General features: G+C 45.1%; 1 protein-coding gene across 2 annotated transcripts in view; it reads left to right on the top strand.

The window, feature by feature from the left end:
- The window catches only part of b3galt1b (UDP-Gal:betaGlcNAc beta 1,3-galactosyltransferase, polypeptide 1b), a 64,067-nt gene extending 39,623 nt beyond the window's left edge, over window positions 1–24,444 (top strand). The window contains exons 1-2 of one of the 2 annotated variants that reach the window (XM_034110424.2): window positions 20,977–21,030; window positions 21,365–24,444. In XM_034110424.2, the coding sequence (XP_033966315.1) occupies window positions 21,601–22,587 (987 nt within the window). In that variant the 5' untranslated portion in view covers window positions 20,977–21,030; window positions 21,365–21,600 and the 3' untranslated portion in view covers window positions 22,588–24,444. Of the gene's footprint in view, window positions 1–20,976; window positions 21,031–21,364 lie in introns of those variants that run through there. The other variant, XM_034110423.2, reaches the window with a different exon arrangement.
- Window positions 24,445–24,529: the final 85 nt, after the last annotated feature.

Here is a 24,529-nt window from a genome sequence, read left to right as displayed (position 1 = left end):
ACAACCATGCTTCTTCGCTGCTTTTGTGGAGGAAGTTACAGCGCCACGTAGAGGCTCCTGCATATGTACTGCAGCTTCTCCAGCGGTTGGAGCTAAACGGAGCGGTCTCGTGTGGGCAGACACTATCCGGATAATTATTGCATGTGGACGGAAGCCGTTTGCGATTGCGTTTGCGTTAATCCTATGCGTTTAGCCGTTTTCGTCCTCGTGGGGCCGCAGCCTTATTCTTGAACTTTCTGTTCCCTCTTGCATTCAAATATGATTGAGGCTTTCTTCTGTAAAATCATACCCGTAGTTTAGGATTCACTATGGAAACCGTGTCCCTTGGTAACAAAGCAATCATGAAATAAAAAGAGGAACATTCTTGAAGCCATCTGCTGCTTTTTATAGAGAAATGTTTGGCACCTATCTGTACTTGTTGATGTGTTGCTGCTCCGAAACAAACCAGTCAGTTTTGTGCATTATGATAATTCAGTTCAGTCAGAACTCAAATTCTGCCAGAGTTTATAGGATGAACATAATGATCCCTGAGGTGTTCACTTTTTGATGGAGTTCAAAGGCTAGAATTGAATGTATCACTTAGCCAGCCGTTTGACACGTCATTTCCTCTGACAGCACTTAACCTTAAACACTAATTACTCCACATTTCATGGAGTAACCTAAAAAAATCATTTGGGAAAAGAACATTTAGAAAAAGCTAACTTCATTCACACTTGCACACGAGCATATATTTCTCTGTACAATTCAATGTCTATTTTTAATCATCAGTATTTCTTAATTTTTCTTCTGGAAAGACAAGGGATTGCAGTTTGCAGTGTCCTGTTTAATTTAGTGTCTTGGCCTCAGTAATGAGTCTCCTTCACATGAAATGACTCGTGACACTATAGAAAGGGACGGGACAGAATCCAGAGGAGCAGACAAGATACAGCTACCTCAAAAACACAATTATTCCATTTTTTTATAATTTGTGTGAGAGATAATCGCAGTATTTCAAAGGGATGTTTGCTACAACACACTTTTAATTGGACTTCCTTTTTTAAATAAATAAATAAAGGCTGGATACATGTTTATGAGAGGTTTAGGCATCCTTCACATCTGTCCTGCACTATCCAACATTTGTGATCATAAATAAAAAAGTGCAAGCAAGAAGAAAAAGGTAGCCAGCAAAAGAAGGCTGGATTTTTTGAATCAAACGTAATGGCTGTGTGGTGATTTTCTTACTTATTTCTGTGTGGAAAGCCTCACATGAAGCTTATAATCAATAATTTTCAAGCACAGCAGTGAGAGGGAGCTGTGGAAGCAAGACTTCAACTAAATGTATGCAAATTTAAGATCTGAGTAATAGAATAGCATGAGCCTAACTGACTGAAATCTGGTCCCGAGGAGCAGACTGTCTTTGTTTTCATTTCCCTCGTCACTTAAATGTAGCATTTATCAGCATCTTTCCACCATGTCTGCCATAGGCTGTATGATAGGGCTGCTCAATTAATCGTATTTTAATCGCAATTACGATTATGGCTTGCAACGATTACAAAAACAACGTAATCGAAAATAAAACGATTATTTTTTTATTATTATTATTACTTTATTTTTTTTAATTACTTTTTTTCATTATTGGTTTTTCAGTTGAATTATACTTAAAGTTCCGGGTAATCAACTGTTCAAAACATACTGTTCAAAAAAAATGTCTCCAATAAATGGATGTTTTCAAAGTAAATGGATAATCGTTTTTTAATAATCGTGATATCAATTATTGACCCAAATAATCGAGATTATGATTTTTGCCATAATCGAGCAGCCCTACTATATGAGTGCTTTATCAGTAACCTAATTTAAGTTGAGATATCCATACATTACAGAGACTAGACATCTAAATCGCAGTGTGACAATAACAAATGACAATAATGAATAATTAACTGTTGATGCAATGCAGTTATAAAGATCCATCCATCCATCTTCTCCCGCTTATCCGTGGTCGGGTCGCGGGGGTAGCAGTTCCAGCAGAGAGCCCCAAACTTTCTTTTCCCTGGCGACATCAACCAGCTCTGACTGGGGGATCCCAAGGCGCTCCCAGGCCAGCGAAGAGATATAATCCCTCCACCTGGTCCTAGGTCTACCCCTTGCTCTCTTCCCAGCTGGACGTGCCTGGAACACCTCCCTAGGGAGGCGCCCAGGTGGCTTCCTAACTAGGTGCCCGAACCACCTCAACTGGCTTCTTTCGACGCGAAGGAGGAGCGGCTCAACTCCGAGTCCCTCCCTGATGACCGAACTTCTCACCTTATCTCTAAGGGAGACACCAGCCACCCGGCGGAGGAAACCCATCTCGGCCGCTTGTATCCAGTTATAAAGATGCCATATAAATTAAGATAACATTGGTTAAATTCCAGAAATCAATCACTACTGACAGAATAGGAGCTAATCGTGGATATGCACATATTTGTTGTAATACATCTCACATATCGCACACCTCTGGGATACTGACAGGCTTCAAACTAAGCCATCAAATAAACAACAAAGTACCTCTTTACGATGATACCAAATGATCTCTCTAATTGTCACGTCCTTTGCTGACTGTGGGCATTTTTATTCTGTGTGCAGCATGCAGCACAGTGTGCCTTTTGGAGAAGGAAACAAAGGGGAGTGGCACTGGGCAGCATCTGTTCAGGGAGACAGGAAGCTGGCATTGTCCCAGCAGGACGCCAGCTTTCTGTCTGTCTGCAGCAGCTTTGAAAACCCCCAACTCACCCTGCCTCATCGCTAATATTTTTCAGCAACACCTGATGGCAGAAAGGAGCATGCAGTCCCCGTGGTAACCGTTAGCTCAGGATCTTTGACCCCCATCTTTACCCCTCCTCCGGTCCTTCTGTTATTAATCCCCGCCTACCTCTCATCTTCCAATCAAACCTAGGAATAAATCATATTGTTGTATACACAGCTAATGATTTATTTACCGACTCAGCTTTGCTTACATTATCAACAGTGTTACCAGCAAGTGTCTTAGGTAGGAATATTCTACAATCTTCATGTTGGCTCGTTAGCACACTAAAGTCTCACGGGGTTGGTGTTGCCCGAGGACAATATTATGCTAATGAATAACTAACTATATTATAATAAGGAATCAGCTGGAGCAAAGAAGCTTAAGCTCTTTTTCATACATTCTTTAAATGTGTTCTCACATGTGGTTTTGATAGCTTTAAAACTCCATTGGTAGTAAAAGTAGACTTTTTGTCATTTTTATTTCATTTGCCAAGTACAGATATACACTGAACAAAAATATAAATGCAACACTTTTGTTTTTGCTCCCATTTTTCATGAGATGAACTGAAAGATCTAAAACATTTTCTATAGACACAAAATAACCATTTCTCTCAAATATTGTTCACAAATCTGAAAAAATCTGTGATAGTGAGCACTTCTCCTTTGCCGAGATAATCCATCCCACCTCACAGGTGTGGCATATCAAGATGCTGATTAGACAGCATGATTATTGCACAGGTGTGCCTTAGGCTGGCCACAATAAAAGGCCACTCTGAAACGTGCAGTTTTGCTTTATTGGGGTGTCTGGGGGGTTCCGAAAACCAGTCAGTATCTGGTGTGACCACCATAATTTGCCTCACGCAGTGCAACACATCTCCTTCGCATAGAGTTGATCAGGTTGTTGATTGTGGCCTGTGGAATGTTGGTCCACTCCTCTTCAATGGCTGTGCGAAGTTGCTGGATATTGGCAGGAACTGGAACACGCTGTCGTATACGCCGATCCAGAGCATCCCAAACATGCTCAATGGGTGACATGTCCGGTGAGTATGCTGGCCATGCAAGAACTGGGATGTTTTCAGCCTCCAGGAATTGTGTACAGATCCTTGCAACATGGGGCCGTGCATTATCATGCTGCAACATGAGGTGATGGTCGTGGATGAATGGCACAACAATGGGCCTCAGGATCTCGTCACGGTATCTCTGTGCATTCACAATGCCATCAATAAAATGCACCTGTGTTCGTCGTCCATAACATACGCCTGCCCATACCATAACCCCACCACCACCATGGGCCACTTGATTCACAACATTGACATCAGAAAACCGTTCACCCACACAACGCCACACACGCTGTCTGCCATCTGCCCAGAACAGTGAAAACCGGGATTCATCCGTGAAGAGAACACCTCTCCAACGTGCCAGACGCCATCGAATGTGAGCATTTACCCACTCAAGTCGGTTACGACGACAAACCGGAGTCAGGTCGAGACCCCCGATGAGAACGACAAGCATGCAGATGAGCTTCCCTGAGACGGTTTCTGACAGTTTGTTCAGAAATTCTTTGGTTATGCAAACCGATTGTTGCAGCAGCTGTCCGAGTGGCTGGTCTCAGACGATCTTGGAGGTGAACATGCTGGATGTGGAGGTCCTGGGCTGGTGTGGTTACACGTGCTCTGCGGTTGTGAGGCCGGTTGGATGTACTGCCAAATTCTCTGAAACGCCTTTGGAGACGGCTTATGGTAGAGAAATGAAGGACATTCCTGCTGTCAGTATGCCAATTGCACACTCCCTCAAAACTTGCGACATCTGTGGCATTGTGCTGTGTGATAAAACTGAACATTTTAGAGTGGCCTTTTATTGTGGCCAGCCTAAGGCACACCTGTGCAATAATCATGCTGTCTAATCAGCATCTTGATATGCCACACCTGTGAGGTGGGATGGATTATTTCGGCAAAGGAGAAATGCTCACTATCACAGATTTTTTCAGATTTGGGAACAATATTTGAGAGAAATGGTTATTTTATGTATATAGAAAATGTTTTAGATCTTTGAGTTCATCTCATGAAAAATGGGAGCAAAAACAAAAGTGTTGCATTTATATTTTTGTTCAGTGTATTACTATTCAATTTGTCTTATTTAATTCGCAAAAAACTCTTTACTTTGGTCTTATTATACTGCCTGTGAAGAAATACATGCAAAGTACATGTACTGAATGGACAAAACAAGTCAATACATTTTAAGAAAAAAAAGAAATTAATGCCTTTAAATAGCATTACTCTTTATAAATATGATCTCCCTTTTGATTTAAAGTCAAATAGTGTTAACGTGATGATGAAACCTGAACAACAATTCAACAACAATCCCAAGGTAGAATTTCTGTTTCTTAACTTCCTTAATTTACATATTAACAAGTGTTCTTGTGGCAAACACCCTATTGATTAACCTATACTGCATTCTTCTGAAATTATGTAAACAGTAGAAATCAGTTCTCAATTCACCCAAGCACATTTGTTTTAGAGATATTTTCATTTAGAGTATCAACATTTAATATTCATTTTCTTCAGAAGTCGAGGGAGTTGAGCTGAGAAAAGTAACTGCTGTACTAGCTTTATGTTTTCATCTACCAAAAGCTTTTAATTCAGCTTAATGTGGCTTTGCTCATTTAGTTGCCGGTATAGATTTTTCCTCCTGTGCTTTGCTTGCTATGAAAGCGAGACACAATTTAGAGCAACCCCTTAGCGTAAGATATGTAAATTAAAATACCCCCTTATATTTCAGTCGGGGAGCAATAAAGAGGACAGGAGTCTGTGAGAAATAGAGAAGTTGATTATTTTGTTCATCTGGTTTCAAATCAAATCTCATCTCCCTCTGGAAACAGTGATTAGACTGTTACTGTTGCATGAAGGCTTTATAATACCCACATTTCAAACTAACAGAACGTGTTATTCTAGTTTTGTTATTTCCATCCATCCATCCATCTTCTCCCGCTTATCCGTGGTCGGGTCGCGGGGGTAGCAGTTCCAGCAGAGAGCCCCAAACTTTCTTTTCCCTGGCCACATCAACCAGCTCTGACTGGGGGATCCCAAGGCGCTCCCAGACCAGCGAAGAGATGTAATCCCTCCACCTGGTCCTAGGTCTACCCCTTGGTCTCTTCCCAGCTGGACGTGCCTGGAACACCTCGCTAGGGAGGCGCCCAGGTGGCATCCTAACTAGGTGCCCGAACCACCTCAACTGGCTCCTTTCAACGCGAAGGAGGAGCGGCTCAACTCCGAGTCCCTCCCGGATGACCGAACTTCTCACCTTATCCCTAAGGGAGACACCAGCCACCCTGCGGAGAAAACCCATCTCGGCCGCTTGCATCCGCGATCTCGTTCTCTCGGTCATGACCCATCCTTCATGACCATAGGTGAGGGTAGGAACGAAAATGGCCCGGTAGACAGAGAGCTTTGCCTTCTGGCTCAGCTCCCTTTTCGTCAAAACGGTACAGTAAAGCGACTGCAGTACCGCTCCCGCTCCTCCGATTCTCTGGCCCATATCACGCTCCATTGTTCCCTCACTCGAGAACAAGACCCCGAGATACTTGAACTCCTTCACTTGGGGTAAGGACTCATTCCATACTTGGAGTGGACAGTCCATCGGTTTCCTGCTGAGAACCATGGCCTCAGATTTGGAGGTGCTGATCCTCATCCCAGCCGCTTCACACTCGGTTGCGAACCGATCCAGTGAGTGCTGAAGGTCGCAGACCGATGAAGCCATTAGAACCACATCATCTGCAAAAAGCAGTGGTGCAATCCTTAGTCCACCGAACTGCAGACCCCCTCCCCCATGACTACGCCTCGAAATCCGATCCATGTATATTACAAACAGGATTGGTGACAAAGCGCAGCCCTGGCGGAGGCCAACCCTCAACGGAGATGGGTCCGACTTTCTGCCGAGGACCCGGACACAGCTCTCGCTTTAGGAGTACAGAGATTGGATGGCCCTGAGTAGAGACCCCCTCACCCTATACTCCCGCAGCACCTCCCACAGTAACTCCCTGGGAACTCGGTCATACGCCTTCTCCAAGTCTACAAAACACATGTAGACCGGATAAGCGTACTCCCAGGCCCCCTCAAGGATCCTTGTGAGAGTAAAAAGCTGATCCGTCGTTCCACGACCAGGACGGAATCCGCATTGTTCCTCCTCAATCTGAGGTTCGACAATCGGCCTGACCCTCCTTTCGAGTACCTTGGAGTAAACTTTCCCGGGGAGGCTGAGTAGTGTGATGCCTCACATGTAATTGGCACACACCCTCTGATCCCCCTTTTTAAAAAGGAGAACCACCACCCCGGTCTGCCACTCCTTCGGTACTGTTTCCGACTTCCACGCAATGTTGATGAGACGTGTCAACCATGACAGTCCCTCAACACCCAGAGACTTCAGCATTTCTGGGCAGATCTCATCCACCCCCGGGGCTTTGCCACTGTGGAGTTGTTTGACGACCTCAGTGACCTCCCCCCGGGAGATTGGTGTTGATCCCCCGTCATACTCCAGCTCTGCCTCTAACATAGAGGGCGGAGTTGTCGGGTTCAGGAGTTCCTCAAAGTGTTCCTTCCAACGCCCTAACACTCCATCAGTTGAGGTCAACAACGTCCCATCCTTACTGTACACAGCTTGTATGGTTCCCTGCTTCCCCCTCCTGAGGTGTTGGACAGTTTTCCAGAACAACTTTGGTGCCGCCCCGAAAGTCCTTCTCCATGTCTTCTCCGAACTTCTCCCACACCCGCTGCTTTGCCTCGGCCACTGATGAGGCTGCTGCCCTTCGGGCCTGTCGGTACCTTGCAACTGCCTCGGGAGTCCCCCGGGATAACAAATCCCTGAAGGCCTCCTTCTTCAGTCGGACGGCTTCCCTGACCACCGGTGTCCACCAGGAGGTTCGAGGATTACCGCCCCTTGAGGCACCTAGGACCTTGAGACCACAGCTCCCCGCTTCGGCAATAGAGTCTTTGAACACCGACCACTCTGGTTCAATGTCCCCAACCTCCACAGGAATGCCCGAAAAGCTCCGCCGGAGGTGTGAGTTGAAGGCCTCCTGAACTTGGGCCTCCTGAACTTGGGCCTCCTCCAGACGTTCCCAGTTCACCCGAACTACACGTTTGGGCTTACCAGGTCTATCCAGAGGCTTCCCCCGCCACTCGACCCAACTCACCACCAGATGGTGATCAGTTGACAACTCCGCCACTCTCTTTACCCGAGTGTCAAAAACATACGGCCTCAGGTCCGATGATACGATAACAAAATCGATCATGGACCTTCTGCCTAGGGTGCTCTGATACCACGTACACTTATGAGCATCCTTATGTTCGAACATGGTGTTTGTTATGGCCAATCCATGACTAGCACAGAAGTCCAGTAACAAATCACCACTCCGGTTCAGATCAGGGGGACCGTTCCTCGCAATCACGCCCCTCCAAGTGTCTCCATCATTGCCCACATGTGCGTTGAAGTCTCCCAGCAAGATTAAAGAGTCCCCTTCAGGAGCCCCATACAGGACTCTTTCCAGGGTCTCCAAGAAGGCCGTATACTCTGAACTGCTGTTGGGTGCATAAGCACACACAACAGTCAGAGTTTTCCCCCCCATAACCCGCAGGCGTAGGGAGGCGACCCTCTCGTCCACTGGGGTAAACTCCAACAACGAAGCACCCAACCGGGGACTTGTGAGTATCCCCACACCCGTGCGGCGCCTCACACCTTGAGCAACTCCGGAGAAGAATAGAGTCCAACCCCTATCCAGAAGTAAGGTTCCAGAGCCGACGCTGTGCGTAGAGGTGAGCCCAACCAGATCCAACTGGTAACGCTCCACCTCCCGCACAAGCTCCGGCTCCTTCCCCCCCAGAGAGGTGACGTTCCACGTCCCCAAAGCCAGCTTCTGTCGCCCGAGTCTGGTCCGTCGAGACCCTCCGCTTTCACTGCCACCCTTCTGGCAGTGCACCCGACCCCATCGCTGTTTCCCGTAGGTGGTGGAGACGGAGAAGCGGAGGTGTTGCCCACGTTGCCTTTTCCGGCTGGGCCCGGCCGGGCTCCGTGGCAAGCCCGGCCACCAGACGCTCGCCGACGAGTCCTCCTTCTGGGCCTGGCTCCAGAAGGGGACCCCGGGCTTCCTCCGGGCCGGGTATCCTCACTTCTGGTTTTTCTTTCATGAGGTCTTTTGAACCAATCTTAGTCTTGCCCCTTGCCTGAGACCAATTTGCCATGGGAGACCGTACCAGGAACACAAGGTTCCAGACAACACAGCCCCCAGGTTCATCAGGGCACACAAACCTCTCTACCACGGTAAGGTGCTGGTTCTTCAGAGAGAAGAACCAGCAATAACCTTGTTATTTCAAGGAACAATATTCCATTACAAGGATGAACATTTGAGATGAAACTTCATACAAGCTGTCTAATTTCAAGTCCCCCTTCTCTTCAAAAGGTGTTTTGGTTATACTTCACTTGGATGTTTGACCTTTAGCCGGCAGAAGTATGCGTGTGCAGAGATTGACACTGGACTGTTTTGCCATTCGTCTGCTGAAGGTGGAAGGTTTCTCTTTGCTTATCTTAAATCTGAGTTAAGACGTGTTTGTTGGATTTTCACAGCTAATTTGAAAGCCAATCATGTTCTGATATGCATCTTACAGAAATATGATTTGAAAACACTAAGAAAAACTTTGTGTGCCCTGATGAACCTGGGGGCTGTGTTGTCTGGAACCTTGTGTTCCTGGTAGGGTCTCCCATGGCAAATTGGTCTCAGGCAAGGGGCCAGACTAAGATTGGTTCAAAAGACCTCATGAAAGACGACACAGGAAGTGAGGATACCCGGCCCGGAGGAAGCCCGGGGTCCCCTTCTGGAGCCAGGCCCAGAAGGAGGACTCGTCGGCGAGCGTCTGGTGGCCGGGCTTGCCACGGAGCCCGGCCGGGCCCAGCCCGAAAAGGCAACGTGGGCAACACCTCCGCTTCTCCGTCCCGCAGGCCCACCACCTACGGGAAACATCGATGGGGTCGGGTGCGCTGCCAGAAGGGTGGCAGTGAAAGCGGAGGGTCTCGACGGACCAGACCCGGGAGGCAGAAGCTGGCTTTGGGGACGTGGAACGTCACCTCTCTGGGGGGGAAGGAGCCGGAGCTTGTGCGGGAGGTGGAGCGGTACCAGTTGGATCTGGTTGGGCTCACCTCTACGCACAGCGTCGGCTCTGGAACCTTACTTCTGGATAGGGGTTGGACTCTATTCTTCTCCGGAGTTGCTCAGGGTGTGAGGCGCCGGGCGGGTGTGGGGATACTCACAAGTCCCCGGTTAGGTGCTTCGTTGTTGGAGTTTACCCCAGTGGACGAGAGGGTCGCCTCCCTACGCCTGCGGGTTATGGGGGGGAAAACTCTGACTGTTGTGTGTGCTTATGCACCCAACAGCAGTTCAGAGTATTCGGCGTTCTTGGAGACCCTGGAAAGAGTCCTGTATGGGGCTCCTGAAGGGGACTCCTTAGTCTTGCTGGGAGACTTCAACGCACATGTGGGCAATGATGGAGACACTTGGAGGGGCGTGATTGGGAGGAACGGCCCCCCTGATCTGAACCGGAGTGGTGGTTTGTTACTGGACTTCTGTGCTAGTCATGGATTGGCCATAACAAACACCATGTTCGAACATAAGGATGCTCATAAGTGTACGTGGTACCAGAGCACCCTAGGCAGAAGGTCCATGATCGATTTCGTTATCGTATCATCGGACCTGAGGCCGTATGTTTTGGACACTCGGGTAAAGAGAGGGGCGGAGTTGTCAACTGATCACCATCTGGTGGTGAGTTGTGTCGAGTGGCGGGGGAAGCCTCTGGATAGACCTGGTAAGCCCAAACGTGTAGTTCGGGTGAACTGGGAACGTCTGGAGGAGGCCCAAGTTCAGGAGGCCTTCAACTCACACCTCCGGCGGAGCTTTTCGGGCATTCCTGTGGAGGTTGGGGACATTGAACCAGAGTGGTCGGTGTTCAAAGCCTCTATTGCCGAAGCCGCGGTGGGGAGCTGTGGTCTCAAGGTCCTAGGTGCCTCAAGGGGCGGTAACCCTCGAACCTCCTGGTGGACACCGGTGGTCAGGGAAGCCGTCCGACTGAAGAAGGAGGCCTTCAGGGATTTGTTATCCCGGGGGACTCCCGAGGCAGTTGCAAGGTACCGACAGGCCCGAAGGGCAGCAGCCTCATCCATGGCCGAGGCAAAGCAGCGGGTGTGGGAGAAGTTTGGAGAAGACATGGAGAAGGATTTTCGGGCGGCACCAAAGTTGTTCTGGAAAACTGTCCGACACCTCAGGAGGGGGAAGCAGGGAACCATCCAAGCTGTGTACAGTAAGGATGGGACGTTGTTGACCTCAACTGATGGAGTGTTGGGGCGTTGGAAGGAACACTTTGAGGAACTCCTGAACCCGACAACTCCGCCCTCTATGTTAGAGGCAGAGCTGGAGTATGACGGGGGATCAACACCAATCTCCCGGTGGGAGGTCACTGAGGTCGTTAAACAACTCCACAGTGGCAAAGCCCCGGGGGTGGATGAGATCCGCCCGGAAATGCTGAAGGCTCTGGGTGTTGAGGGACTGTCATGGTTGACACGTCTCATCAACGTTGCGTGGAAGTCGGAAACAGTACCGAAGGAGTGGCAGACCGGGGTGGTGGTCCCCCTTTTCAAAAAGGGGGATCAGAGGGTGTGTGCCAATTACAGAGGCATCACACTACTCACCCTCCCCGGGAAAGTTTACTCCAAGGTACTTGAAAGGAGGGTCAGGCCGATTGTCGAACCTCAGATTGAGGAGGAACAATGCGGATTCCGTCCTGGTCGTGGAACGACGGATCAGCTTTTTACTCTCGCAAGGATCCTGGAGGGGGCCTGGGAGTACGCTTATCCGGTCTACATGTGTTTTGTAGACTTGGAGAAGGCGTATGACCGGGTTCCCAGGGAGTTACTGTGGGAGGTGCTGCGGGAGTATGGGGTGAGGGGGTCTCTACTCAGGGCCATCCAATCTCTGTACTCCCAAAGCGAGAGCTGTGTCCGGGTCCTCGGCAGTAAGTCGGACCCATTTCCGGTGAGGGTTGGCCTCCGCCAGGGCTGCGCTTTGTCACCAATCCTATTTGTAATATACATGGATCGGATTTCGAGGCGTAGTCGTGGGGGGGGGGGGTCTTCAGTTCGGTGGACTAAGGATTGCACCACTACTTTTTGCAGATGATGTGGTTCTGATGGCTTCATCGGTCTGCGACCTTCAGCACTCACTGGATCGGTTCGCAACCGAGTGTGAAGCGGCTGGGATGAGGATCAGCACCTCCAAATCTGAGGCCATGGTTCTCAGCAGGAAACCGATGGACTGTTCACTCCAAGTAGGGAATGAGTCCTTACCCCAAGTGAAGGAGTTCAAGTATCTCGGGGTCTTGTTCTCGAGTGAGGGAACAATGGAGCGTGAGATGGGCCGGAGAATCGGAGCAGCGGGAGCGGTACTGCAGTCGCTTTACCGCACCGTTGTGACGAAAAGGGAGCTGAGCCAGAAGGCAAAGCTCTCTGTCTACCGGGCCATTTTCGTTCCTACCCTCACCTATGGTCATGAAGGATGGGTCATGACCGAAAGAACGAGATCACGGATACAAGCGGCCGAGATGGGTTTCCTCCGCCGGGCGGCTGGTGTCTCCCTTAGAGATAAGGTGAGAAGTTCGGTCATCAGGGAGGGACTCGGAGTTGAGCCGCTCCTCCTTCGCGTCGAAAGAAGCCAGTTGAGGTGGTTCGGGCACCTAGTTAGGATGCCACCTGGGCGCCTCCCTAGGGAGGTGTTCCAGGCACGTCCAGCTGGGAAGAGACCAAGGGGTAGACCTAGGACCAGGTGGAGGGATTATATCTCTTCGCTGGCCTGGGAGCGCCTTGGGATCCCCCAGTCAGAGCTGGTTGATGTCGCCAGGGAAAAGAAAGTTTGGGGCTCTCTGCTGGAACTGCTACCCCCGCGACCCGACCACGGATAAGCGGGAGAAGATGGATGGATGGATGGAAGAAAAACTTCAGTGCGCAAACTCTAAGAATGGACTTTTTAGTGAAGCAGGAGGTACTGTGTCCATCGGTTCAATTTATGAAATCAATGATATATGTATCAGGGTTTTGTCTAAACAGAGTTACAGGGGCGCTGCACCCTATTACTTTCGCCGCTGCGCCCTCATACCAAAATGCAGTTTTTCCCCCGTAAAATGTTGCCAGAAAACAGTATTTCAGTTCGTCAAAAACTGTATAATTACTCCAAAAATATGAAAGCCGTGTCAAGTATACCATCAGACGGCATAGACAGCTTTCTTCTTACAGAGCTCCAATGTTGCATTGTTGTTTGCACAACCATCTTGTAAACCGGCGTCATGTTCTTGCGAGAATTTATATATCTTATATATACAAGTTCAGTGACACAGTATTGTCTTCATACTATATTTTTCTAGAAAAAACCCTGTGTATATTCATAGATTTTGGTGAAAAAGTATGTAACATTAACATGACATGACTTTTTTTAATGGCATTTTTACTTCACTTTGCCATTTTCCTATTGATAGCTTTTTAATTTTATTATTCCACTTTTGATCACAAAGCCTTCGTCTACTCATCACAACAATAGGGGCCAATATGTGTTGGCTGGGCCTCAGTCTGTATTTGTGCACATTCAATAAACAGTGTTCTGAAATAAAAGCACTCGTTAAAATATTGGCTTGAAGGATTTCACAATTTCATGTTATTTATGTAATATCGACACTTTGGGTTATCATTCCAACATGGCGAAATAGACTAGAGAATATTAGGTACAGCACAGAAAAGGAAATATTGATATAAATGTCACTACCAAGTTTGTTACTGAAAGCTATGCCACATGATTTAGAAGAAGTGCATGTTTTCTCAGTGGGTGTACTGAAGCCATCTTTTTTTCCAGAACAACAGATCTTACAGTACACAGCAGTCTCTTATAATGACTTGTTTATAGAGACAGGGTGATGAAAAAGCTTTACAGACTCATTATTGTGCTAGGGATTTGGTAGGGCTTACAAATGGGCGTTGTTGACTTTGGCTTTTTGTTTAATGTGTGTTTCATACCGACAGCACCAGAAAGATAGATCCTAAAGTATATGGTCATGTAAATGTTGTGAAAATCACCTTTCCTTTCTTTAAATCTCAACTACAAGATTGTTCCACTCGCTCTGCTTCACTTTTCACATAATTTTGCATGTTAAAGGTGGGGTAGGTACGTTTGAGAAACCGTCTCGAGATACACTTTTTGTTATATTCCATGGAATGCTCTTAACATCCCGACAGCAATGAATATCTTAAGTGCTTTGACAACAAATCCATAAAAAAATGTCATCTGTGGAAGCCGTAGTACTGTAAAAAGCACGACCAATCATTTTAGCCGGCCCGGCTAAAATAACTGGATGGCCTACCTGCCTGTCAGCCTTCCATCTGTGCACAAACTTATCTCGTGCCCTCATTGGTCATGTGCGTGTTTGTGTGTTGGAGGAGGGGCTCTGTAAGGAAGTGGCAGATTTTCTCCGATTGTGTATTTTCAAATTCTAGCGCACTCGAGCTGGTTTCTCTAAAATTACCTACCCCACCTTTAAGGTTGTAATCCACATTCATAATATCATTCACCTTTTACTGAACGCTAAATATAAAGCGACAGGAGTGTTTGTATTTTAACACCAAAATGGTTAGGGATTACTGTCTGTAAGATATTAAAATACCTCACATGTATTATTAAACTTAACTTTGTATCTCTTCAGTTCCTCCATTAGTGTTCTGTGTGATTATATAACCAGAAAGAGTGTTTTGTCAAATGAAAGCCAAGATAATCAATTTACATTTTGGACACAGGCTCTCCTCAATACTCCATCTTTTTTTAACCAGTTAATTCAATCTGGCAATCTATTAGCTTTGAGATGTTGTTATTGGAAAAACAATTTAGAGGCCCGTCTATAAATGGTCGGGGGGCCATGAATCAAAACCTTTTTGTTGTGTGCAGAGGGGAGCGTTATAGCCTCCGTTTTAAAAAACCAGTCCACCAAACAGTCAACCCAGAGGCTTGGAGAAAGAAATGTCATGTCTGATAAATGGCTGTCTGCGTGCTGTGCTCCCATACACGTTTACCTCTTGCTTATAATAAATCATGATGAATTGGGTATCTGTTGGAAGTATCGGCTAATTATATATTTTTTCATTCCGCTTCCTGTTGTATTTCTATGTCTCATGTCCTGAAGGTCCTTTGGTTGCGATTGTGTTCCCCCTTATAGACTTATAGACTGTTTTAGATTCCACTCTCCTTTCTGCCAGTCACCGGCCCAATCCGTTCAAGCAGAGCTGGAGTTTTTACGACTGACTCAGTGGGACATCTAGTATTATGGGGACTGATTAGAATAATAGCTCTGCTCAGGCCTGGCGATGGGCCTGCAGTCTCTGCTCCATGCTACAGTCAACACATGCTACAGTCAACACAAGCTAGAGCAGCCACAAAACCCCCCCTGGGGTCTAGACACTGGTGGTGGTGAAGGCATGAAGGGATTGATGGAGGTCGGTCTGAAGAGGAGTGGTTTAAGCTTGACGTGGACCCTGGTTTCTGAGAAATGGGAGGTGGAAGGGGTGGAGGAGGGCTGCATCAAGTCGCCTGCAATGACAGCTGTCAGGAGGGGAGGGAGCAGATTTAAAGGTTTGGCGATGTTCTAGGATTGGCTTGTTGGAATAAAGACGAAAGTGATAGGTTTAGCTGTGGAGTGAACGTCCCCCCCATCGCTGATTGGAGGGGTGAGCGTAGTAAGGACGAAATATGTGAATGACAGATTATAAATACGGTCTTCCTGGTTGAACTTGCGCTGAGCTTCATTAGTGAAACTGATTAAGACGACTAATTAGTTGACAGGTGAAGGAATTTGAAATAGAGTATATTAGTGTTGCACGGTGTACCGATACTTGAAAGGTACCGCGATACCCTGCCGTTAAAAACGGTACGATTCCTCCGTTTCATTAGTATCGGTACTTTAAGAATGACGGGGAAAAGTACTCCCGTGAAAAAGCGCCGTTTTAATAAGAGCCGTGTGTGTTCAGCGATCTGCTTCCACTCCCTGCACTGCAGCCGTGCCTGAAGTCCCGCCCCTCTCAAGCACGCTCTAAGTCCCGCCCCTCTCTCGTGCACGCGGCCACGCGCTAGCTGCCAGAGCATGTGAGAAAACGAGAAGCATGGCTGCAAGTGGGAGTGCAACTGCCGCTGCGCCTCGGCTTGTTGACAGAAAAGACGCCAGAAGTCTGTGAACGGGCCGTTCAGGTGTTCAGAGCAGAGCTCCCTGTCGGAGCGGCAGAGCGTGATGTGCACTGAAAAGTGTTTGTCGCAATATTATCGTTGAGCAAACTTAACTAGCAAACTAGCATCACTATCTGCTAACGTTAGCTTTAGCCTTCGTTTTCTATTAGTTTTTTTCATAGGCTATAAACGGAGGTGGTATAAGTATATATCTTGTACTTGAGTAAAAGTAGAAGTACCCAGGTCTTGTACTTGAGCTAAAGTAGAAGTACCAGAATGTAGGAACAATCCTGCAATCAAAATGTTCCCAAATAAAAGTACAAAAGTATTATCATCAAAATATAGTTAAAGTAGCGACAGTAAAAGTAGAAGTACTCAGGTCTTGTACTAGAAGCACCAGAGTGTAGGAATACTCTGTTACAGTAAAAGTAAAAAGTAGCGACAGTAAAAGTAGTCATTGTTTGATTGGTCCATTTCAGAATAATATATATGATATGTTTTATAATGATTGATCATGAAAGTGTTCTCAAAGCTGGTGAAGGTGCAGCTAGTCTGAAGTACTTTGTAGACTGCAGGGTAGCTGGTGGAGGTGCAGCTAGTCTGAAGTACTTTGTAGACTGCAGGGTAGCTGGTGAAGGTGCAGCTAGTCTGAAGTACTTTGTAGACTGCAGGGTAGCTGGTGGATTTACTCCAGGTGGAACTAAAGTCTGATTCAACACTTGATTAGATTTCACATCATTCATCCAGATCTGTGAAGTAACTAAAGGTATTAATACATGTAGTGGAGTAAAAGTACACCATGTACCTCTGAACTGTAGTGGATTAGAAGTACAAAGTAGCAAAAGAAACATTGAAATACTTAAATAAAGTACAAGTATCTCAAAATTGTACCCAAGTAGTACTTGAGTTTATGGACTTAGTTACTTTACACCAGTGGCTATAAAGATAGAAAGACTAAGCCTTGCACAGAGGCATGAAAATACATTTTCAAAATGCTCAACAGTGCTGCCAAAATGTTAAACTCACTGCTACACAATTAAAATAAATGCTTTTATATATTTCTATTAGATGTGACTCTTTGGCGTTTCTGTTTTTAGTAACTGCTGCTTTAGTTGTTCTGACTGCTAAAATCATCTGTTATTCCTAATTTTAAAGCCGATATTCCGTGGGGTCGGGGGCTCGGATCCTTGTCACCTTTTTCATACCTGATGAGTTTGCATCCCTGATTATATTTAAGACTGTTTCCCTTTTTTTAAGAAAAGTATCGAAAAAGAATCGGAATCGCAATTCTTGACTTGGTATCGGTATCGAAACCAAAATGTTGGTATCGTGACAACACTAGAGTATATTAGTTAACCCGGAGAGCAAGAACCGATATGTTATGCGTGCATCCAGCAGGGGATATACAATCTGCTGTGTGTTAATTGTAGTTGATCATTTGTTAATGTACACTTAATAAGCTGTTGAAAAATGGGAGCTCATTTTAGATATGAGCAATCTTCCTGACACACGGCTGAGATATTTCTAATTTCATCTGCATTTTTTCAGATAGGCCTAACTTTAGAGACTCTTATAAAGTTTCTTTCTTTGTTTAAAAAAAAAAAGCCTTTGAACATTGTATTATTCTGATACTATTAGAAACCCTGAACCATTGTGAATGTTATCTAATCTGCAGAAAGTCTTTTTTCCACTTTAACTGTTAGAGGTCAGACATGCAGCAGAACAGAAAGTATAATTATGCCGGGTCTCTTGTAGAGAGTAGATAGTTGCACAAAATTCTACCGGGATAATGAGGATCTACATCTCTCTGTCTCGCCTTCTTCCGGTACTCACTACACCTTCCCTCAGTTATATCTTGCTCATACCTCGCCGACTGATGTGCTGCCACCCGACTCCACTGCAAAGAGACCCATTCATATATGACGTCTCACCAACGGACATAAAGACACGTTATATCTAGAGCAGTGGTTCTCAAAGTGGGGGGGCGCAGAGGCATGACAGGAGAGGCGCGAAAGACCAGGAGGAAAAATGATTTAAAAAATACAAAAATAATAATAAAAAAAATTATTGATTCGAAAATAATATGATACAGTACAGTACTATTACGTCTGGGTCTCTGTGTTTCATTAAAGCTCGGCTCTGTGTGTGTGGAACGAGCCATTGTGTGTGCGTGCGTGAGCGAGAGAGAGAGAGCTCACCGGTACCGGAGATCGTTCTTGTTAGCTTCTGGTGCTAGCGAGCTACGCTAACGGATATAAGGAGTTTTTTCAACAACAAAGTGGAGGAGAGTCCTCTCCTGTCAGACTGAGAGGCTCAGTGAAGTAAAGGACTCTCTGTGTGAGTGTTTAGAATAGATAGTTAACTTTAGTCTAAGTTATATCAGTGGGTCTCACGTTTTGATGTAAACAATTATTTCCGAGGCACACGTTTATATGATCATTATAGTTATAAAAAAATAAGAGAATAAATGAAAAACAGGTATGAAATACTATATGACAGTAAAAAAAGAATAAAGTTTAAAAGGGTGATTTGTAAAATATCCATAAAGAAATGTATCCATAGATCTCTTCATTTTGCTATCAAAGTGCACCAGATTGATGCTTTTAACTTCAATATTTAGAAATAAATCTTCCCGGGGGAGCTTGCTCCCGGACCCCCCTACTGTATGTTAGGTCCACTCCCCAAAAATAGCACTTTACCCCTGCTTACACCTATATGCGGCGAGCTGATTATCGAGCATTCATTGTATTCGTCACACTGTGTATATGCGTGGGGAGTGTTGCAGTAGAAAATTCCACTGTAGCGACCGGTACATTAATGGGAAACCCTAAATGTTTGAGCACCCTCTATGAAACGTCAAGCTACCCCACAGCACCCTCAAAATAAATCTCTGGCGCCGCCACTGAGCCTGGGGGCCCAACTTTTTTTTCTTCTCCAAAGGGGGGGCCTGACAGAAAAAATTTGAGAACCACTGATCTAGAGGGATGCACTGAATAACGCATGTATCATTATAATCGGCACATATAAGTGACTTGATTGAGTGAATACAGGACAGCACTAAGCTGTCGCTCAAGCCGTGTCCTCAGTATGTCATTGCTGTCAGACAATTAAGAGACATACTGTAATGTCATTTCTTTCACTTCCGTTCAGTTATGCATATACAGTAACCATCATCAGCTCATTAGTGAATTATATTCAGAAAAATCTCCTTTCTTTAGCATGAATCGGAATTTCTTTAGATCTATCAGTTATTTAGCAGAGGGGAGGGGAAATCTTATATTTGGAACAAATACACACAAACACTTTTACTGAAAGACTCAGGGGGAAAGGGTTCAGTACAACATGAACTGAGAAGTTACAGAATTCGTAGAAGTCTCAGGCTCAAAGTGACACCAGCATAGATGTAGACATAGTACAAGATAGGGAGTTATATTTCTAAGAGGCATACAGCAGGCATGTTGCATGTGTCAGATTCCCTTCAACAAAGAAGGTTTTGTTTTCGAAGAAAGGGCTTATGTATCCCGTGTTGTAAATGTAATGTCAGATCCAGCCCTGGTATACAATATGTGTATAGACTGCAATTACCTGCAGTCTCTTCTTAAATTGAATTAAAATGATGTCATTATGGCTACATTTGTGTGATCAGCCATGTATTGTATACCTGTGGTGTTTATTTTTATTATTTTATTATCTTTGCTTTGTAATGCCTGTTGTAAAATGCCATTATATAATGTGTTTTTACTGTATGTATTCCTAAAAAGTATTTTAATTTGTTTTGTAAAGCACTTTGAATTGTCGCGTACAGAAAAGTGCTATATAAATAAACTTGCCTTAGCCAGTGTTTTGCCTTGCCTCAGCCAGTGTTTTGCTACTCTCTACTGAAAATGGAAATGTTGGGTTTTATTATATTATGGTCGTTGTCCTGTGAAGTACATTTTCTGTTCTGCCATTACCAAATGAAAGGAAAAGTCACTAAGAGCTTCAAAAGCCAGGATACATGATTTACTTGTTAACATACTTTATATGGCTCAGCCACCTGCGCAAAAAGCATAAAGAAATGCACTCAAAAAACAGCCAGGCCAAATTTCTGTTAGCTTGATAAACGGCAGGCAGCATTGAAAAGACAAACAGGTTGAAAAAATGATCCTTGGGCATAAACTTACCATGGCAGGGTGCTCCCTTTGCGCCTTTGCCATATCACACCGTCATGCAGAACGCCAACCACTCACCTCCTTTGAGCAACAGAACTTTATATGATTTTGGTTTGAGGTCAAAAGGGAATTTGTCTGCTCTTGTGAAATGTCAACCTGTGCTCTAGGATCATGTGTTGAATGTTGAAAATGTTTTTTAAGTTTTGATATAAAAATCCTTTTCAGTTATTGAAAGTATGACTTCACACTTTGGGGTATGTAAGTTTGTCCGTTTCATTCATGTTAAGACTTCTGCAAACCAGTTAGCGCTTCTATACAAACCTACATACATGCATAGTTATTCAATACCTGTAGGAGTTGCTTTATAAAGATTGCCAATTGAAATCATAAGAGAACCATTGATTTAGATAAGACTAACCGACCAAATACACAATAGATAACATTAACTCCACCCTTACAAACAACTAATGTGAAACTAGACATAAATATCAATGTATACAAATCTCATAATTTATAATACTAGCATTCACAGGGGGCAGTTCTCTGTTTGCTTTTAACTATTCAGTCCTGAGACTTATTTGCTTTAATTTAATTTAGTAAACAATCAATACTTTTCACATCAATGACCAAAAAAGCAGGCCCTCTGTGTTGTCACTGGGCTTTAAGTCCTACCAGAATCAGATTAATACATCGTTATCACTACAATGCATTCCGTCATTTAAATGTAAATACTACTTATGTGATGGCGACTGAAGAATAAATGAACCATGACTAGTATAAACGTCTCTGATGACGAGTTAGTTTTGTCAGGCGGCTGATGTCACCGTAGCCTTTCCTGTATGTGTTTCAGCAGCTTTTGTAATTTATTCCACATTGATTTTATCTGAGTCGTTCCTTTCATCCTCCGACTAGAATTACAACGAGGCACCAAAATTCGTTTTTGAAATTGAGTTGTGTTTCCACAGTCCTTGAGGTTATTTATTGTATAAATATAATGATACTCAGGCAGCCTATCCTCATTTGTTGGACTTTTTGCTCTATTGAAAATCTACGTTGCTTGTTTTCATATTTGAGTTGCTATTAATGACTTTATTCGATAGAAAAACTCCATTGCCTTTTATGTAAAAAAATATCATATTAATGGATATCTCCCTTTCTCTCTCTCTTTCAGATGTAAATGGAGAAGAAGCAGTGTCACCAAGAGAAATTGGACATCCATACGATTTTAAAGTGCTTTGCATTAAAAACAGAAACAGCATCAATTCTCTCTGAAGTAATCCAATACTGATAATTAATGTCAAACTGCACGCTGGAGCGGCACCATGCTGCCTCGCTGGGTGAAACATTGCTAATGGAAAGAAAGCCTTATAAGATCCAGCTGATCCAAATGCCCTTAAATGCAGCATAATGCCTTCAAAAGTGTCATGTTTGTACCTGTTGACAGTGGTCTGCTGGGCGAGTGCTCTCTGGTACCTGAGCATATCCCGCCCGAACACCACCTATGTCGGCCACATGTCTATTCCTATACATAAGGTTCCAAAACCCCCACAAAACATCACGTTTACCAACATTCACACCCGCCCCCTTAACCCACATGCCTTTGAATATGTCATCAATGAGCCGAAGAAGTGTGAAAGTGCCGCTCCCTTCCTTATCATCCTCATTAGCACCACCCACAAGGAGTTTGATGCACGGCAGGCCATCCGGGAGACCTGGGGGGACGAGAGCACCTTTGGGGACATCCGCATCCTCACCATCTTTCTGCTGGGCTGGAACACGGACTCCATCTTGAACCAGATGGTGGAGCAGGAGAGCCAAATCTTCCATGACATTGTGGTGGAGAACTTTATTGATTCCTACCACAACCTCACCCTCAAGACCATGATGGGCATGCGCTGGGTGACTACCTTCTGCCCCAAAGCGCAGTACATCTTAAAGACAGACAGCGACATCTTTGTCAACATGGACAATCTCATCTACAAACTCCTGAAGCCCACCACCAAGCCAAGAAGGAGATATTTTACTGGCTATGTCATAAACGGTGGTCCCATTAGGGACATGCGCAGTAAGTGGTACATGTCCAGGGACTTGTACCCCGACAGTAGATACCCTCCTTTCTGCTCGGGTACTGGCTATGTGTTCTCTTCAGACGTTGCTGAGCTCATCTATCAGACTTCATTACACACAAGACTGTTGCACCTGGAGGATGTGTATGTGGGAATGTGCTTGCGAAAGCTCGGTATACACCCGTATCAGAACAGTGGTTTTAATCACTGGAAAATGGCCTACAGTCTGTGCCGGTACAGGCGGGTTATCACCGTGCACCAGATCTCCCCGGAGGAGATGCACCGCATTTGGAACGACATGTCCAGCAAGAAGCACCTGAGATGTTAGGGGACACGAGGACCACTTAACAACAACTTCCTTTTTTTGTTGCCTTTTCCTCTTTTCTTTAACTCATCACATCGTGTAATGTAAAAATAAAAGGCCTGCTGCGAGTCTTCATGACGGATGTTTTCATATCTATTTCTGCTGATTGCAAACATGATTGTTAACGAGTGCATGAGGCTTGTAGCGTATTCTCATGCATAATCAAAATGTGGCGTTTGTTACTGAGACTAATTTTGTTCATGTATTCCAGGTGCAAATGTAAGCATAACATTCTTTATGTGCATTAAGTCAATCAGCGTTGAGCATTGCGTAGTGTGGCCTAATGGGTAGAGACTGTGTTTCAGACGACCTTAGTTCAAGCTCACATTCACAAGTGTCCTTGAGACACTGGATCTGTACGGAGCGTCCACACTACAGCTCCAAAAATAGCTTGGAGCTGGGCGTGTCTGGAGCTTGGGGATTTTATTCAAGCAACACGACCAACAACCAATCACATGAATCTCCCGCCCCCGACATACAAAGCAAAAACCCCCGGGGATTTTATGCGAGCAATATATATATAAACTCCCCAAACAGGCGAAAACCTACCAGTTTCCCCCACTGTCTCTGCCACCTCCCTCCATGCCTGGTTCCTCCGGTTTGTATCCCGGTAGGTGAAGAGGGTCTGGTCATACAAAACCGGGAGATTCGCTACGGCGATAGTTAGTTTCTCCTCCGACTTTTTTTGAAATATAGAAATGAACGGCGGGATATCTCTCCCAGCTTAGACGCGGTTTGATTGGCTACGGCTTCAGCTGTCAGATTTTGGGAAACGGGATTTGATTGGCTGGCGCTGGCTACTCCGGCGTCTCAGGCGACAGAAGTTGAACATTGTTCAACTTCTGTCGCCTGAGACGCCTCGCTCTGCTACCCACAATTCAGTTCGGCGAAAAAGCGCGGCTACGTGACGTCACCCCATTGAAAGTGAATGGGCATATTGGAGCAGATTGGAGCTTTCGACGCTGTCGACGCTGTAGTGTAGACGGGCCGCAGCTGCATGGCTGCTGACTCAGCACCCTGATCCCTCTGCAGCAGAGCAGGCTGGGAGATTTCTGTGCAGGAATCGATAAAGTAATAAATGACTATTATATTTATAATATTATAACGTTTAAAAAAAATGGCATTTACAAATGAATTAAGAGATCCTGTTAATCATATCCAACCAACCAGGTCGTCTGTTGAGGTAAAACTTACACTCATGCTGCTCTCCCCTTTTTATGTTCATTGTGATGCAGTCTGATATAAGATGCACTACGTTGTCTCCAAACAGACCAAGTTTAAAGATAATGACATTATTTTTGTATTCATCACTATTCCCTTGATCCATGTAGCTGAATGTACTGGATGCTCTTTTATGACTTTGCCTGATGGTTTTGTTTACATACCTTTAAAGTTTTACTGCCTCTTCTTTCTGAATAAGCCCAATGCATATTTTTGTTTTAGATGCATTTTGTTTTTTATTCTGGTTGACATTTTTATACTTGCAATAACTGTGTGTCTGAGCTACCTGCTGCTCATTACTCCAGCTGCTGCTCTCGGTTGCATTCGCAGTAAATCAGCAGCTCTCCACTCATCGCCTCCTCCACATAACAGATATACAGCATCATGTCGAGCAAGTCTGAGTTTAACTGTATCTAAGACCATTACAGACTGGATGTATTATCTTATCTATGTGTCTGGCATATCTGTGATTACTGGAGCACTGCTACTGACATAATGGAAACATTGTGGCTTTCATGGCCTCATTTTCATTTCTTTTTTTCAAAGTGTTTGTTGTATTACGACGAGCTAATGTGACATTTACTGTGAAAGCATCTATCCTTCAAGGGGTTGTTGTTATATATTGTATGTTTTTTATATTAAAAAACAAATACTTGAATTATTAAAGATATATTACTGCTTTCAC

Source organism: Pseudochaenichthys georgianus, chromosome 21 (genome assembly GCF_902827115.2).
Source record: "Pseudochaenichthys georgianus chromosome 21, fPseGeo1.2, whole genome shotgun sequence".
Taxonomy (NCBI): domain Eukaryota; kingdom Metazoa; phylum Chordata; class Actinopteri; order Perciformes; family Channichthyidae; genus Pseudochaenichthys; species Pseudochaenichthys georgianus.
The sequence above is the reverse complement of the archived record's forward strand: the minus strand, read 5'-3'. Positions and strand labels throughout refer to the sequence as shown.